Raw genomic sequence first — 13,885 nt, 5'->3', positions numbered from 1 at the left:
TTAAAAAGCCAGACCTAAGCCAGCACTCAAAGAGCATTTCTTCTGGGAGTCGCTGGGGAGGGGAGATAGTGAGAGTCCCCGAGGAACATGTGAGGCTTGGCTCTTCCGGTAAAGCTAACTGCTTCTCACTTTTTAAAGATGACGGCATGTGTCCTTTAATAAACACCATCCTTGTGACAGTGCTTTTAGAGGCTGTAGCCTCTCAAGCAAGGATATATGGCTGCGGTGGCATTCTGCACTGGACAGGGTTCTCTTTGATTACAGTTATTTGGGAAAATAACATGACAGCTTGCTAAATGGCACACCAACCTTGGTCGAAAATGTTAGAGCCGCTAACAGTTTCTGCAAGCATTCGTGGAAAGTTTCCGGGATTTGTTTCAAACACAGTTAGTTTGTTAACGCCCTCTCTCTCCCATCTAGATCTTTCAGGGAAACACCAACCCCACAGATGTTGTCTTGGGAGTTTTCCCCAAACCCCTGATAACTCGGTTTGTCCGGATCAAACCTGCGTCCTGGGAAACTGGCATATCTATGAGATTTGAAGTTTATGGCTGCAAGATAACAGGTAAGTGCCAACATGGAAGTTGCCCCCTCTTGAGTGAATGCAAATTTTTTCCATTCAAGGAGGATTTGTTCATATGTGCAAATATGAAGGCGATCTATTCATATTTATTTGGTAGTTAAGGTCTGTACTAGTTACTCTTCTCGTTAGTATGACAAAATACCCAACAAGAAGGAACTGAAGGGAGAAGGATTGGCTTGCAGTTCGTGTGGATACAGTCCACCACAGCAGGGAGGTGTGGCGGCAGGAGCGTGAGGCAGCTGCTTACATTACATCCGAGTTAGGAAGCAGGGAAGAAATAAGAAACGGCTTGAGATATAAAACCTCAAGGTCAGCCGGGTGGTGGTGGCACACACCTTTAATCCCAGCACTCAAGAGGCCGAGGCAGGTGGATCTCTGTGAGTTCGAGGCCAACCTGGTCTACAGAATGAGTTCCAGAACATTTGGGACTATTACACAGAGCTTCAAAACAAAACAAACAGAAAGAACCTCAAGGTCTGCCCCCAGCGACTCACTTTGTCCAGTGAGGTGCTACCTCCTAAAATTTTCACAACCTTCCCAAAAAGTTCCAGCATCTAGATATGAAGTGTTCCAATACATGAGCCCAAGGGGGACATTTTGCATTCAAGCCACAAGGGTCTGGACATTGGATGTACACGGGTGTGAATTCAAGTTCCACCTTAACTCGTTAGCCATTTGTGATTCACTTAAGAGTTTCCCAGGCCTGGTTTTTCTCCCCTGCACAACAGCCGCAGTTCTGAGCGCACACAGGCTACTCCTCGTGGCAGGTCGGGAGGTGAACATGAGCATTTAGCGTAGAGTGTCAAATGGCGGGGATTCTGTCAGTGTCCTGCTTTCCACCAAATGCAAGCTCTGAGAAGGCAGCTCATGGGCCTGGCCCTCTGCTTGTTAGGTGGGCAGCATGCTGACTGTTATTGTTGGGTCCTAAAAAACAGCTGCCCCATGGAAGGCTCCAGACCGGCTTTCTCTCTGCAGTTTTGAAATCCAGAGGTGGCTTAATCAGCTGCGCTTGAAGGAATTTGCCTCCGACAAGGGCAGCTTTCGCTCCCTAAGCAGCCTGACAACTCCGCCATGGATTTTTGTCTCTGTTTTGTTGCCTCTGTGTGTGTATGTTTTGCCCTGGTGGTATTGGGGATTGAACCTGGGCCTCACACATGGTAGGCAAGCACTCTACCACAGTAGGAACTGCATCACCAATTCCTTTTTTTGTTTGTTTGTTTTTTTGTTTGTTTGTTTGTTTGTTTTCCGAGACAGGGTTTCTCTGTGTAGTTTTGGTGCCTGTCCTGGATCTCGCTCTGTAGCCCAAGCTGGCCTCGAACTCACAGAGATCTGCCTGGCTCTGCCTCCCGAGTGCTGGGATTAAAGGTGTGTGCCACCGACACCCAGCTGCATCACCAATTCTTAACTGGACATTCTAAAATTAGAAGTCAAGTTGTGACAGTTTCTGGTTTTTCACTTTGTTCTTCTAACAGTACTTGAGGAATCTGTTAACTTGAAACAAGAGGCTATTCCTACTTGAGGGATGAAAATGATGAGGTACACTTAGTCCTGTTACATGCCCGAGAGAGGGTCACCGGGTGACTGGAAGTCAAGGTGTGTCCGGCCATGAGTGCCTGGACTCGAGGCCCCCAGGCTTCTGGAATGGTCCTTACTAGGGGCTGATCCTGTGTTCTGGTATAACAGCAGCCTGGCTCCAACCCTCTTCCGTGTAAGCAGATATGTTACAGAGCCTTCAGTTAAAAGCAGCAACAGCACACATGTAATCTTCATATCTGAAAAACTGAAAAGCATGGGAGTGGAAGAAGTGGCCCAGTGGTTAAGAGCACCCACTGCTCTTCCAGAGGACCCAGGTTCAATTCCCAGCACTCTCATGACATCTCACACCTGTCTGTAACCCCAGTTCCGGGGGATCCCATGCCCTCTTTCCGGCCTCTGTGGACACCAGGCTTTCCTGTGGTGGAATACACACACGAAGCAAACAGTCACAAAATAAAAATAAGGTGGTTTTAAAAGCTTGAAACACAGACTCTGAGGCTGACTCACTAAGAAGGTAATTAAAAAGTCCACAACTTTTGGTCTCTTGTGAACCATTGTATTCTGGTCTCTTAGAACATTTCATTTCCCAATGTACTTTATGCTTTGTCTGCTGAGCCTGATAATTGCTAAAGAAGGAAGAAAAGTGACTTTTGAAAGCAAAGCATCCCCTGGGACTTTCCCATCAGAGTGGAGGTGCTGTGTTGAGAAGCTAATTCATGAAAGATCTGTGGAAAAGTTCGTTTTGGAATGGGAAGCCCAGATCTGATGTCTTACCCAGGTTTTACTTGTTTCCACGGTGGACACAGACTTGTTTATCGTAGGAGGGTCTAAGACCTATGAAGTTCAAGGCCTTGGAGGCAGCAGTTGGGTGCAGGGGCATTTGGAAGAGAGAAGGACACTGAAAACTCAGATGTGACCTTGTTTTTGTTTTTGATAATAGTTAAGTAACAGAAAGTTCTTGGGGACTTTAGAGCATTACTAATTTAGGAGTACACCCATAAATGCATAGGAACAAGGCCACATAAGGTCTGGGTGGGAATTTCTGGTCCATTTCTCCAACTTGATTTCATGTCACTACACCAGAATTTTATATAGAAGCAAGCTTAATAAAGACTCCAAATTAGTCTGAACTCTGAACTCTGACTGTCCAGTCTCTTAAGATTTATGGTATGTCCTTTTGGTTAAATAAAATATTTATTTGAACGTAAATTATCCTTTTTATTTTCATTAGGACATCCCAAGAGGTAATTCTAGGAATGTGAACAAAAAAAGAAAGTAATTTATTGGATTTTAAAAAATAGTTAAATAACCTGTTTATTTAAACAGTATCTCAAGTAGTTTGTTCTAATTTGTTCTAGTTTGTTTTTAAACACAGCCTATTTGTGATTTTTAACTACACAATTGGGGTTTGCTTTGTTTTGTTTTCTCTCTAGTGAAATGACTGTCATTTCCAAGAAATTGACCTTGGCAGGTTTTTGGAGAAGGCAGTATGTGACCATCACGGTCACACAGCCAGAAAGGCCAGGCCTGGCTCAGGGCTGTCCACTTAGTGAGTGGCTGACTGCAGCCAAGACCTTTTGCATCTCAGATGTACATTTCCTGGTCTGTTAGTGCCTTAATGAACTGTGATGAGTATTAAATGAAAGAATATTTATAATGTACTTGGCTTAATGTGAAGTGCTCACTAAATGCCCCCACGCAATAAGGCAAACATGCTACCTACTAAACTGGATACAGGATAAGCCGCAGGTAGAGTCTGCAATGAGATAATCACTCATAAGCGTTTCCTTCGTTTCGAGGCCCTGGTCCTCTGCAAGTGCAGGCTGATGAAAGAGTAGGTCCGCCATGTCCTGTTGGACTAGACAATGCGGAAGAGTAGAGCCTGATCACCACCTTTCTCTTTACCCACTAGGCCTGGAGCACCATAAGTGTTCTGTGGTTATTTCTGGATGAAGGAGTTCCACTCCTCATGCCCTCTGACAAACAAGCAACCTTGAATTTTCACCCCCTCTTTATGAGTAGACAAGTCCTAACTTAATGTGATTGTTTAAAGAAACAAGCAAATTTAAAATCCTTAGGACGTAAAGCATCACTTCCTTGACTTCCAAAGCCCCACATTTGAACATAGGTTTTACATTCAGAAATTCTTTAGAAATACAGCTATCCCCAAGATTCAGAGAATATGGTGACATGTTACCCAGAAAGAGACACACTAGGGTGACATATCCTGCTTTACAGGTGATTGAGGAAGGAATGTTTTCCTTGTTTCTTTAAAGAGGGCTGCATCATTTTGGTAAAGGAGGGGATTGGGAAGATGACATTGGGGGACTTCTGTTGAGCTGTAAGAGCCAGCCTGTGCTCTGCTCTGTGGTGTTCTATTCCCAGTCATATGCTCCTGTCAATCGCAGATGAGGGTGACCTTTCCAGACACCACAACACCCTTAGGAAACTTCCCAAGCTGTCAGGGGAAGACCGCATGGTGCCCATCAAGAGTTACTGTCATACTTCACTGTTCCTTTCTCACTCTTTGAAAGCTTATTACTTGGATGTGCTCTGTTTCTCTTTGAAGGTCAAGCACAGAGATCTTACAGTCAATTAGTATCACTAATGATTGCCACATCCAACCTCTCCCTATAACATCATGCATTTGACTCTTTCATCCAAGATTAATTTTAAGGTTTCCAAAAAACAGTGTTGCCAAGCAAAATACCAAATCCCCAGTGAGCTTGATGTGGCTAAAAAACGTTAATTGTTAGTGTACGTATTTCCCATTGCAGTTTTAGGTACACTAAGGATTAGTCATTGTTCTCTGCAATTCCAATCCAGCTGGATATCCTATTTCTTGTTCCATTGTTTATTTGCTTATTAAATCTCACAACATGGGCAAACATGCATTTAAACCTGCCTGCCAAGGAAACCCTGCTATAAACTAGCATCCCATTCAAACCTTGAAATAATTGCTAATATGATTTCTTCCTCATCATCGTTAAAAGTGAATTACGGGCTAGGCTGAGGAAATAGCTCCAACAGTAAAGCATTTGCCTTGCAAGCATGAGGACCTGAGTTCAAACCCCAGAACCCACGTAAAAAGCCATGCATAGTAGCATTATAATCCAGAGCTGGAATGGTGAAGAGGAGGTTCCCTGCTGCTTGCTGACCAGACAGTCTGGCCTAACTGGCTACCCCCAGGCCAATGAGAGACCTTGTCTCAAAAAACATCATGGAAAGTATAGGAAGATGTCCTTTGTCCCTCAGATACATGCCCACACATGCGTAGTGTAAGTCTTATGGTTTTCAGTCAAGGTCAAATCAAGGTTCTCTTTGCTGTTTTTCAGAAGGGACGTTCACAGAGACGTGGTAGGGACTGGCTGAACATTCTGATTGCTGGGGTAGTGCGGGCTGGGTATCACCAGGTATGGATGGGAAAGAAACAGCCCAGAAGCTCTGTAAGAGAAAGGGCATTCAGCTAGTAGAGGCTGCTCCGCTCATGGTATCCAAGTTAATTGTGTTTTTCTAAAAGGCTGGCACCTGGCTCCCTCTGCCAGCTGAGCATCACCTTTATAAGGAAGCTGGTTGAAAGTCAGGCAGGTGTGACCACTGTAGCCAAGAAATGGGACTTCTATTTTTAACATGAGTTTCATAGTTCTTCAGTAAAACGGGTTTTGTAAATCTTTTTTTTAAATCCTCATTAGTTTATTCTTGGTTTCCAGATCCCACCCAGAGCAAATAGCCAGGCTGAGTTACAGGAAGGCATCCTGAGAAACGACAGCTGCTTCTGACTTTTGTAATACGTTGATTCACTCAGCAAGTATTTGTTGAGGATGACAGTGTACAAAAACAGGCTCAGCAAGGCTTAGAAAACAGAAAAATATGACATGTTTCATACCCTCAATAAAATTAAGATCCGGCTTTGGTATGTGACTCAGTTGTTGGTATGTTTGCCCAGCACATGGGAATCCCTGTGCTGTGAACCCAGCACTGCAGAGGCCGCCAGGCAGTGCACACTTGAAACCCCAGTACTTAGGCAGGAGCAGAAGAGTCTAGAGTTCAAGGTCATTCTCAGCTACATAGTGAATTCAGGCCAGCCTGGGACATGAGATCTTGTAAAAGAAAAAAAAAAAAAAAGAAAGGAAGGGAAGGAAAAAAGGAGGGAACATAAAACTTGAGCTAGCAAAAAGCAATTATCTAAAAGAGTGAATAAGATTGTCGATACAAGAAAAATACAGATCAAGTATCATAAGGCATCAGAGAAAAAGAAAACCCTATCCAATTGCAGACTAGAAATATTGACTAAGTTAAATAATATTTGAAGATGAGTCGATATTTCCCACAGATTAAATGGTGGAAAGAGTAAGATGATAGGAAGGTCTGGCAGAGAGAATGAATGGGAGAAAGCCCCACCTCCACCCAGGGAGGAAGTGCTTCTTCTCTAGTATCAGTGAATGTACAAGTGAGGAGCTGGGATGTGTGATGTTCAAGGCCCTGCTTGCAAGCCCTAGTGTGTGAATGAAAACGCAGCATCAGAACTGTACAATTTTGTGAGGATACGTGCTGACTGACTCATGCTTAAGGTCAACATGGGAGCCTCACTGGAATCACTTAGAATGGTTAAACTTTCAGATTGCAATTTATCACAGTGTGTGGAATGGAATTGTTTCAAAGGAAAAGAGGTTGTCACTCCTATATGTCCCTAATTGAGCTGTATGATTTTGCAAGGAGGATAACTGACGTCAGTTATTTATTAAGCATCCAATCAGTCAATCAATGATGGGTACTCCCCTGTTGCTTAGAAGCTCAAACTGCTACAGAAGATGTGAAGAAGTCCATATGTACTTCATTGCTCTTGGGGATTTTACAGTCTATCTATGATTACAGGACTTGTAAACCTATCTACAGCACAGTTCTGCCCCAGCTTGGAGCCACTTCCTGCCTGGGCCATCACATGCCCAGGAGGGGAGTCCTCCCAAGACGGCTCAAGTTCCCATAACTCTTGAGCTGCATCTTGATGTTTACACAGGCTGTGTCTCTGAGATCAGGAGAGAGGAGGCTGAAGGTCTTGACCAAAAGCAGCGATAGGAAATCTGTGTATGGGATGTGAGGGAGAACTGGTAACTAGCATACATTGTCAGTAACTGGATATATTGGATAGCTGATATGAAACCAAAATGAGATTCATATGTGTCACACGGATTCACGGGGTGTTTGAGTTCACGGAAGGTGTGCATGTGGGGAGAGCACATGCAGATGTGTGGCAGCCCCAGGTAACCTCTGTTGGCAGTCCACAAGTGCAGCCCGCTTGTATGTGTTTGTTTCGTTGTTTTTGAGACAGTCTCTCAATGGGATTGGGAGCTTACCGATTCATCGAGGCTGGCTGGCCAGTGAGGCTCAGAGATCTGCCTGTCTCTGCCTCCCCAGTGCTGGGTTACAAGTGTCAGCTGCCATGTAAAAAACATGGAAATTGGAGATCCAATTGAGCTAACGCCCCAACACCCAGAACGTGATTCTTAAGACCTAGATAGAAAATATCGTTCTTTTCCTTGAAATAGTAGAGAGCTAGGACAGAGGCGAGCTTTAGTGTCAGGTTCAAGGGTCACTTGTGCGACCGCCACACGTGTGCAGGTCGATTTGAAAAGGCAGATTCAGGCGAACCTCTGTAAATTCCAAGCTGGCCAGAGTTACAAGATGAGGCCCTGTCTCAAAAGGGGGGGGGGGCAATTGATAATGTAGCTCAGTTAGCAGTGTGCTTGCCTACCATGCACCAAGCTCTGGTTCAATCCATAAGAGCACATGCATTGAACATAGTGGCACATACCTGTAATCCCAGCATTCACGTGGTACAGGCAAGAGGATCAGAAGTTCAAGGTCATCCTCAGCCTCAGGTATTCATTTCAAGCCTACATTGGACCCTATCATTAAAAAGAAAAATAGATCCTGAAGACAGTTGACGAAAAGGATAAAATGGCACCATCCTTGTCATTGGACATGGGGCTCCCTGGACCTCATCTGCCTCCTCCATGCTAAGCCAGGCTCTTCTTTGTTGCTTCAGCAGTTTCTTGTTTGGGGGATATATTTCCTTAAGTGTCTCCAACCCACCATGAATTGGGACTGGTAGGCAGCACTTCCTAAAACTGGAGCAACTTCTAGGAACAAAAGAGCATGGAACCTTAGCTTGACATTAAACTTAGGAGACCTGAAAAGGCAGAAGGGCAGGGGTGGTAGTGATGCTCTGGATGAAGATCTCCTTCACGGGAATGTGAGTCTGAGGAGAGGATACAAATAGAGAAGAGATCTGCAGGAGGGAAGGCTCTGCTAATGTACACTTAGAGACTGAGGATTTCATATAGATGGATACAAGCTTATGTTTTCTTTCTGAGCATGGTGTTTCTCAGGAAATAACCTCACCTCGTCTGTTCTCCCCACCTCTAGATTACCCTTGCTCTGGAATGCTGGGCATGGTGTCTGGACTTATTTCAGACTCCCAGATTACAGCATCCAACCAAGGAGACAGAAACTGGATGCCAGAAAACATCCGCCTGGTGACCAGTCGCTCTGGCTGGGCACTGCCACCCTCACCCCACCCGTACATCAATGAGTGGCTCCAAGTGGACTTGGGGGATGAGAAGATAGTGAGGGGTGTCATCATTCAGGGTGGGAAGCACCGAGAGAACAAGGTGTTCATGAAGAAGTTCAAGATCGCCTATAGTAACAACGGCTCCGACTGGAAAACCATCATGGATGACAGCAAGCGCAAGGCCAAGGTGAGGCCTGGGGTAGGGAACAGCCACTGTCTGGGGACACTACCTGCCTGCTGGCTCACCAGGAAGTCACTTCTCCAGCCCATGATAGAAGTAAAGAGTCATTCTTCGTGTCCTGGGATTTTTGTTATGGTTTGGTTTTGTGTGCGTGTGTATGTGTGTGTGTGTGTGTGTGTGTGTGTGTGTGTGTGTGTCTGTCTGTCTGTCTGTCTGTGTGTGTGTGTGCATGTGTGTGTGTCTGTGCATGTGTGTGTGTGTGTGTGTGTGTGCATGCGTCCATGCATGGCTGTGCACACATATCCATTCATGCATGCCTAAAGCACTGCACACGTAAGTGTGGATGACAGAGGTCAACCTTGAATGTGGTTCCTCAGGAGCTAGCCCCCTTGTTTTTTGAGACAGGGTCTAGGCTACTTGGCCATAAAGTCCCAGCAATCCTCAATATCTCCACCTCCCAAGCCCAGGATTACAAGCATGTACCACTATACTCAACTTTTTACATGCGTTCTGGGGATCAGACTCAGGTCCTTATATTTGCATGGCAGCGCCTTACCAACTGAGCTATGTTCCAGGCCCCTTCTCATGTCCTAGCAGAAGTCAAGGCCTTCTGAGGGAAGCACAGATTTGGCCAGGTTGGCTTGTCAGTAAGCTCTTGGGGTCTACCTGATTCCACCTCTCCAGCATGGGGGTGACAAATTCAAGATGCTTAATCTGGCTTTTACTTGGGCGCTGGGGGACTAGTCTTAGGTCCTTATGACTGCAGAGCAAGTGCTTTACCCAGACCTGCTCCCCGAAGCATTTGTTTGTTGATTCGTTTGTTCATGGTACTGAAGAGTGTGTATGCAAAGAACATACTCTTCACTGAGCCACATTTCCCCACACTGTTTAAAGTTTCCATTGTTGAGCTGGGGATGTATGTAATCCCAGTACTCAGGAGACAGAAGCAGGAGAATCTCTGTGAGACCAGCCTGGGGACATAGTGAGTTCCAAGCCAGTGTGGACTACAGAATGAGACTACACCAAAAATAAAACACAAACATATATTCAGTTGTCATAAAATATGCATAGAACTTACCATCTGAATCTTTGTAAGCACACCTCATGACGGTGTCATGTAAATCCATATCTATGTCCAGCTCTTCTCCAGAACTTTAGGCTTGTGAAGCTGAGATGCTGGGCCCATCAGGAATCCCTCTCCGCTTCCCCTCAATCAGTCCTAACCCATCATCATCCTACCTCCCGCCCCGGGTCTGACTACTCAGGAGCCTCCTGTAAGTCAGTCATAGTACAGTATTCGTTGCTTCATGGCTAGTTTACTTCACTTAGTGTAATATTGAAGTAGTGTGGGTCCCAATTTCCTTCCTTTTAAGAGCAGAATAGTGTTCTGCCATGTGAAAAGCCACATTAATTTATACATTCACTACTGAGGGACCCTTGGGCTGTCTCCATCTTTTAGCTATCATGGATAATGCTTAGATATATTCTTACGCATTTGGAACCTCTTAAAACTCAGTCACCTCCTGCTAATCTAATGTAACTAGGAGGCAATCTCAGTATTAAGATATCCCAGCATTCAAACCCAAAAGATATGCTTCAGCCATTAGGTTTTACTCAGGGTTCTGGCTACATTTATTTACACTTCCTGAGAAGACCACACCAAGTTGGAACGGGTCCCAGGAGAGTACTTGGGTGGCCCTAAGTGGATTTGGAATGAAAATGAGGACCCGCCCCCAGGTTTTCACATACTCTGTGGACATTTCTCACACCAACACATTTGGCCTTTGTTCTAGGTCTTTCTAACTCTACCCACCCAAAGCTGTTTCCCCCACGGGTAAAGACAGCAGCTCATTGGCTGGGACATCCTCTTTCACTTTCCAAACAGAGTTTCAAGGCCTTGCAGATAGGAAACAAGCCTGGTCCTGCTGCTAGCTCTCCTCCCTCCAGATATGTGGCTTTGAGGGTAAGACCCTGTTCCCCCAAAGGCTGCAGGTCAGTGATGGAGCTGCCGGCCACTGACTAAACCAATGTTCTTGCTGAGTACTGTGTAAAACTGTCTCTCATCCCTCCCTGAATTGACTTGTGGTTTCTAAAGCATTTCGGCATTATATGTGGCTACATTCTTTTCTGAGACAGGGTCTCATGGAGGCTCCCACTGCGGCTGGCTCCCAACTCACTAGCACTATTATGCTTGGTGTATGCAGTACTGAAAAAAGAAACCCTGGGTCCAGTGCGTGTTGGGCAAGCACTCAACCCATTAGTTGACCTACAGCCCCAGCTCATAACCTTCCTTCTACCTCATGTCTTTTTTACTTTCTTCTTTGTGTGTGTGTGTGCGCGCGTGCATGTTTATATATATATATAACTGTTCTTGGGTGTGTCATGCACTTATGTGCACAAGCATGTGGAAGCTGGAGGGCACTTTATCTATCATTCCTCAGACGTAATCCACCTTGTGTTTTGAGACACGGTCTCTCTCAGACCTGGGACTTACCAGCTAGGCTAGGCTTACCGTCCAGGGAGCCCCAGGAATCCTTTCATCTTGGTCTCCCCAGCACTAGGGTTACAGGTGTGGGACACCACTCCCAGTTTCTTTTTACTTGGGCTCTGGAAATCAAACTCAGTCCTTACCAACTGTACTATCTCCCACGTCCACTTGTCCTTTTTATGTCCACCCTTTCTGGACTTGGGAAAAGGAAGAGGGAAACCCACCCCAAACTGAAGTCCCTGTACACCGACTTCAAAGAGTGGGATGGACCGTGACTTCATCCGGGAACACCAGCAGGCAGCAAATCAGCCACTTCCCCGCTGCTGCCGATGCAGGGTGTGTTGTTGTGACACGTTCTTCACACGAGGCTCTGAGAGAGCAAACAAGTCGCCATATGTGTCTGATAGGAGGCATCATATGCTTCCTGTCATCTAGCCCTCACGGCAGTGGAGCCTGAAGCTGTCAGCCTGTCCCAGCAAACCCAGTATAGAGTTACACAAGAAGCTAACCCGTGTGTTTCCACTTTAACAGAGTCCCCTGCTGGAGACTGGTTGAATACATTGGGATTTAGTCCTGAAATGCTCATCACTGTCATCTTCCTATGATACCCGAAACCATGGGGACTTCTAGACCACTTAGACTGAGCCTAATCTCTGGTTCTTAGCATGCTCGTCCCCTGAAATAATATTACTAAAGTAGAGATGGAAATGGGTAAAATCTTCCATTTCAGACAAACTACATTTTCAAATTATATGAAGGTATTTGAAACGTATTCTACTTAATGGTCCAAATGCTGGCTGGCTGCCGAGGATGCCAGCCATCATTCACGTAAAAGTGAAATGCGGATATTTGTAGGATAAGACAAGGCTTTTGTGAATTAACCTCCTGTATGCCCTTCCCTCACCCCCACCCACAAACGTATAATTGGCAAGCCCTATCTTCTACCAGAGTTGTTATGGTCGGAGCCTGGCCCTTGCAGCCCAACAGGCTACTCTTAGCCATCACAAATACCAGGAGAAAAGCCGAGAAAGGGGACTTATCTATCCAAGGTGGCCCCATTGAGAAGATGAGCAAAGAGGGTATCAGTGGCCCCAAGTTTATCTTCCAGGTCCTGGGCATGAGGCTTAGGTTTAAATAGAGGGCTAGAGGTATGCACAGCTAAGCAGTGCTGGTCAATTGTGGTCTCGCCCATCACTGATCCACCCTTGTCTCAGCTCCTATCTCTGCTACAAGGTGGTCTGACAAGTCCTCAGAACTGTGTGAAATCTCTTCCTGGGGGACAAGCTCTCACTGTGGCTAGCACCAGCCTTCAGCTTTTTCCTTTGCCCAGAATTTACTAGGGAAATTCTAATTCTTTGGGGTCCATCCTTTTTTCTGTAGTACAACAGTCAAAGTGAAGGCATGATTGTCTCTCTTTTAATTTCCTTCTTACCAGGATGGTTACATGTCAGGGTCTAGATTAACTAGACCTTTCAGAACTAGAAGGAGCCAAAGACCTCAGGTTCTAAAGAACAGTGGTTTGTGGAGCCCTGTGCTAATTCCTAAGCAAGCCTCTGATGTCTGAGTTCACCCGAGCCCATGCGGTTTTCACGGCTCGCCACTGACAGCTTTTATAAAGATTCACGTTGTCTTCGTTCTTTGTTCAAGCTGAAGTGGGGAAAGGGCCCCAGAATTCCAATGATAACAGTGCTTCCTCTGATGTTCTTCCCAGCCTCATCAGTGTAGACAGGACTTGTGTGTGTAGTAATGGTGTTTTCGTTACAATTAGCGTCTTGCTGACAACAGCTTAATTGGGCCTAACAATGCTGTATGTCAGATTCTCAATTACTCACAGTGCTTGTGGATCTATCAAGAGTCAGGACCTTGATAGCAAATGTATTCCTTAAAAAAGGAAATTGATGAATTAAGCTCCAGTGTTAGTATGTTAGATTTCTACTGGATTTTCTGAGTTATAAAGGCCAATTAATTTACTTCAAGACCCCAGAGCCCTTGGTTGTCTGTCTGTCTCTTCCTACACGTTTCCTCTAGTCATGGCGTGTTCTCCATGGGATCCTCACATCCTCTGTCTGCTGTGTTAGGATGCTGAGCCCATTCGGTGTGCTCCCACTCTGCCTGGAAGGGCTGGGCTGACCATTCCATCTGGCTGCCAGTTTGCATCAAGTTAAAGGCACATCAGTGAATACAAATGTGTATCCTGGGTACAGACATTTCTTGGACCTTGGTGTTCTTCCCTCCTAGTGAAGAGGCTAGAAGCTTGGTGCGTGCGGAAGACATTTCCGCTGTACAGAGGAGGCCAAGGCAGGGGAATCGTGTCAGCTCAGGAACTGTAGTCGGTCCTGGGTACCACAGAAAGACCCTCTTTCCTCAAAAGCAAAAATAAAGTGAGGAGACTGTGCTGCTTGATCTTTGAGAGCCAGAGCCCTGGAGTGGTGTGGCTAAGAGCACCAGTAAGTCAGCCAAGGTTTGCATCCTGCCTCCGGAAACTCCTTAACTGCTCTGTGACCCATTTCCTCATCTAGAAAAGAT

General features: G+C 45.6%; 1 protein-coding gene across 2 annotated transcripts in view; it reads left to right on the top strand.

Annotated features, from left to right (window-relative positions):
• Nrp1 (neuropilin 1) overlaps nt 1–13,885 on the top strand; it is a 153,931-nt gene that overhangs the window by 108,885 nt on the left and 31,161 nt on the right. For both annotated transcript variants that reach the window (XM_059263782.1, XM_059263780.1), the window contains exons 8-9: nt 421–565; nt 8,546–8,877. In XM_059263782.1, the coding sequence (XP_059119765.1) occupies nt 421–565; nt 8,546–8,877 (477 nt within the window). The remainder of the gene's footprint in view (nt 1–420; nt 566–8,545; nt 8,878–13,885) is intronic.

The sequence above is a fragment of the Peromyscus eremicus genome, chromosome 5, assembly GCF_949786415.1.
Source record: "Peromyscus eremicus chromosome 5, PerEre_H2_v1, whole genome shotgun sequence".
Taxonomy (NCBI): Eukaryota; Metazoa; Chordata; class Mammalia; order Rodentia; family Cricetidae; genus Peromyscus; species Peromyscus eremicus.
The sequence above is the reverse complement of the archived record's forward strand: the minus strand, read 5'-3'. Positions and strand labels throughout refer to the sequence as shown.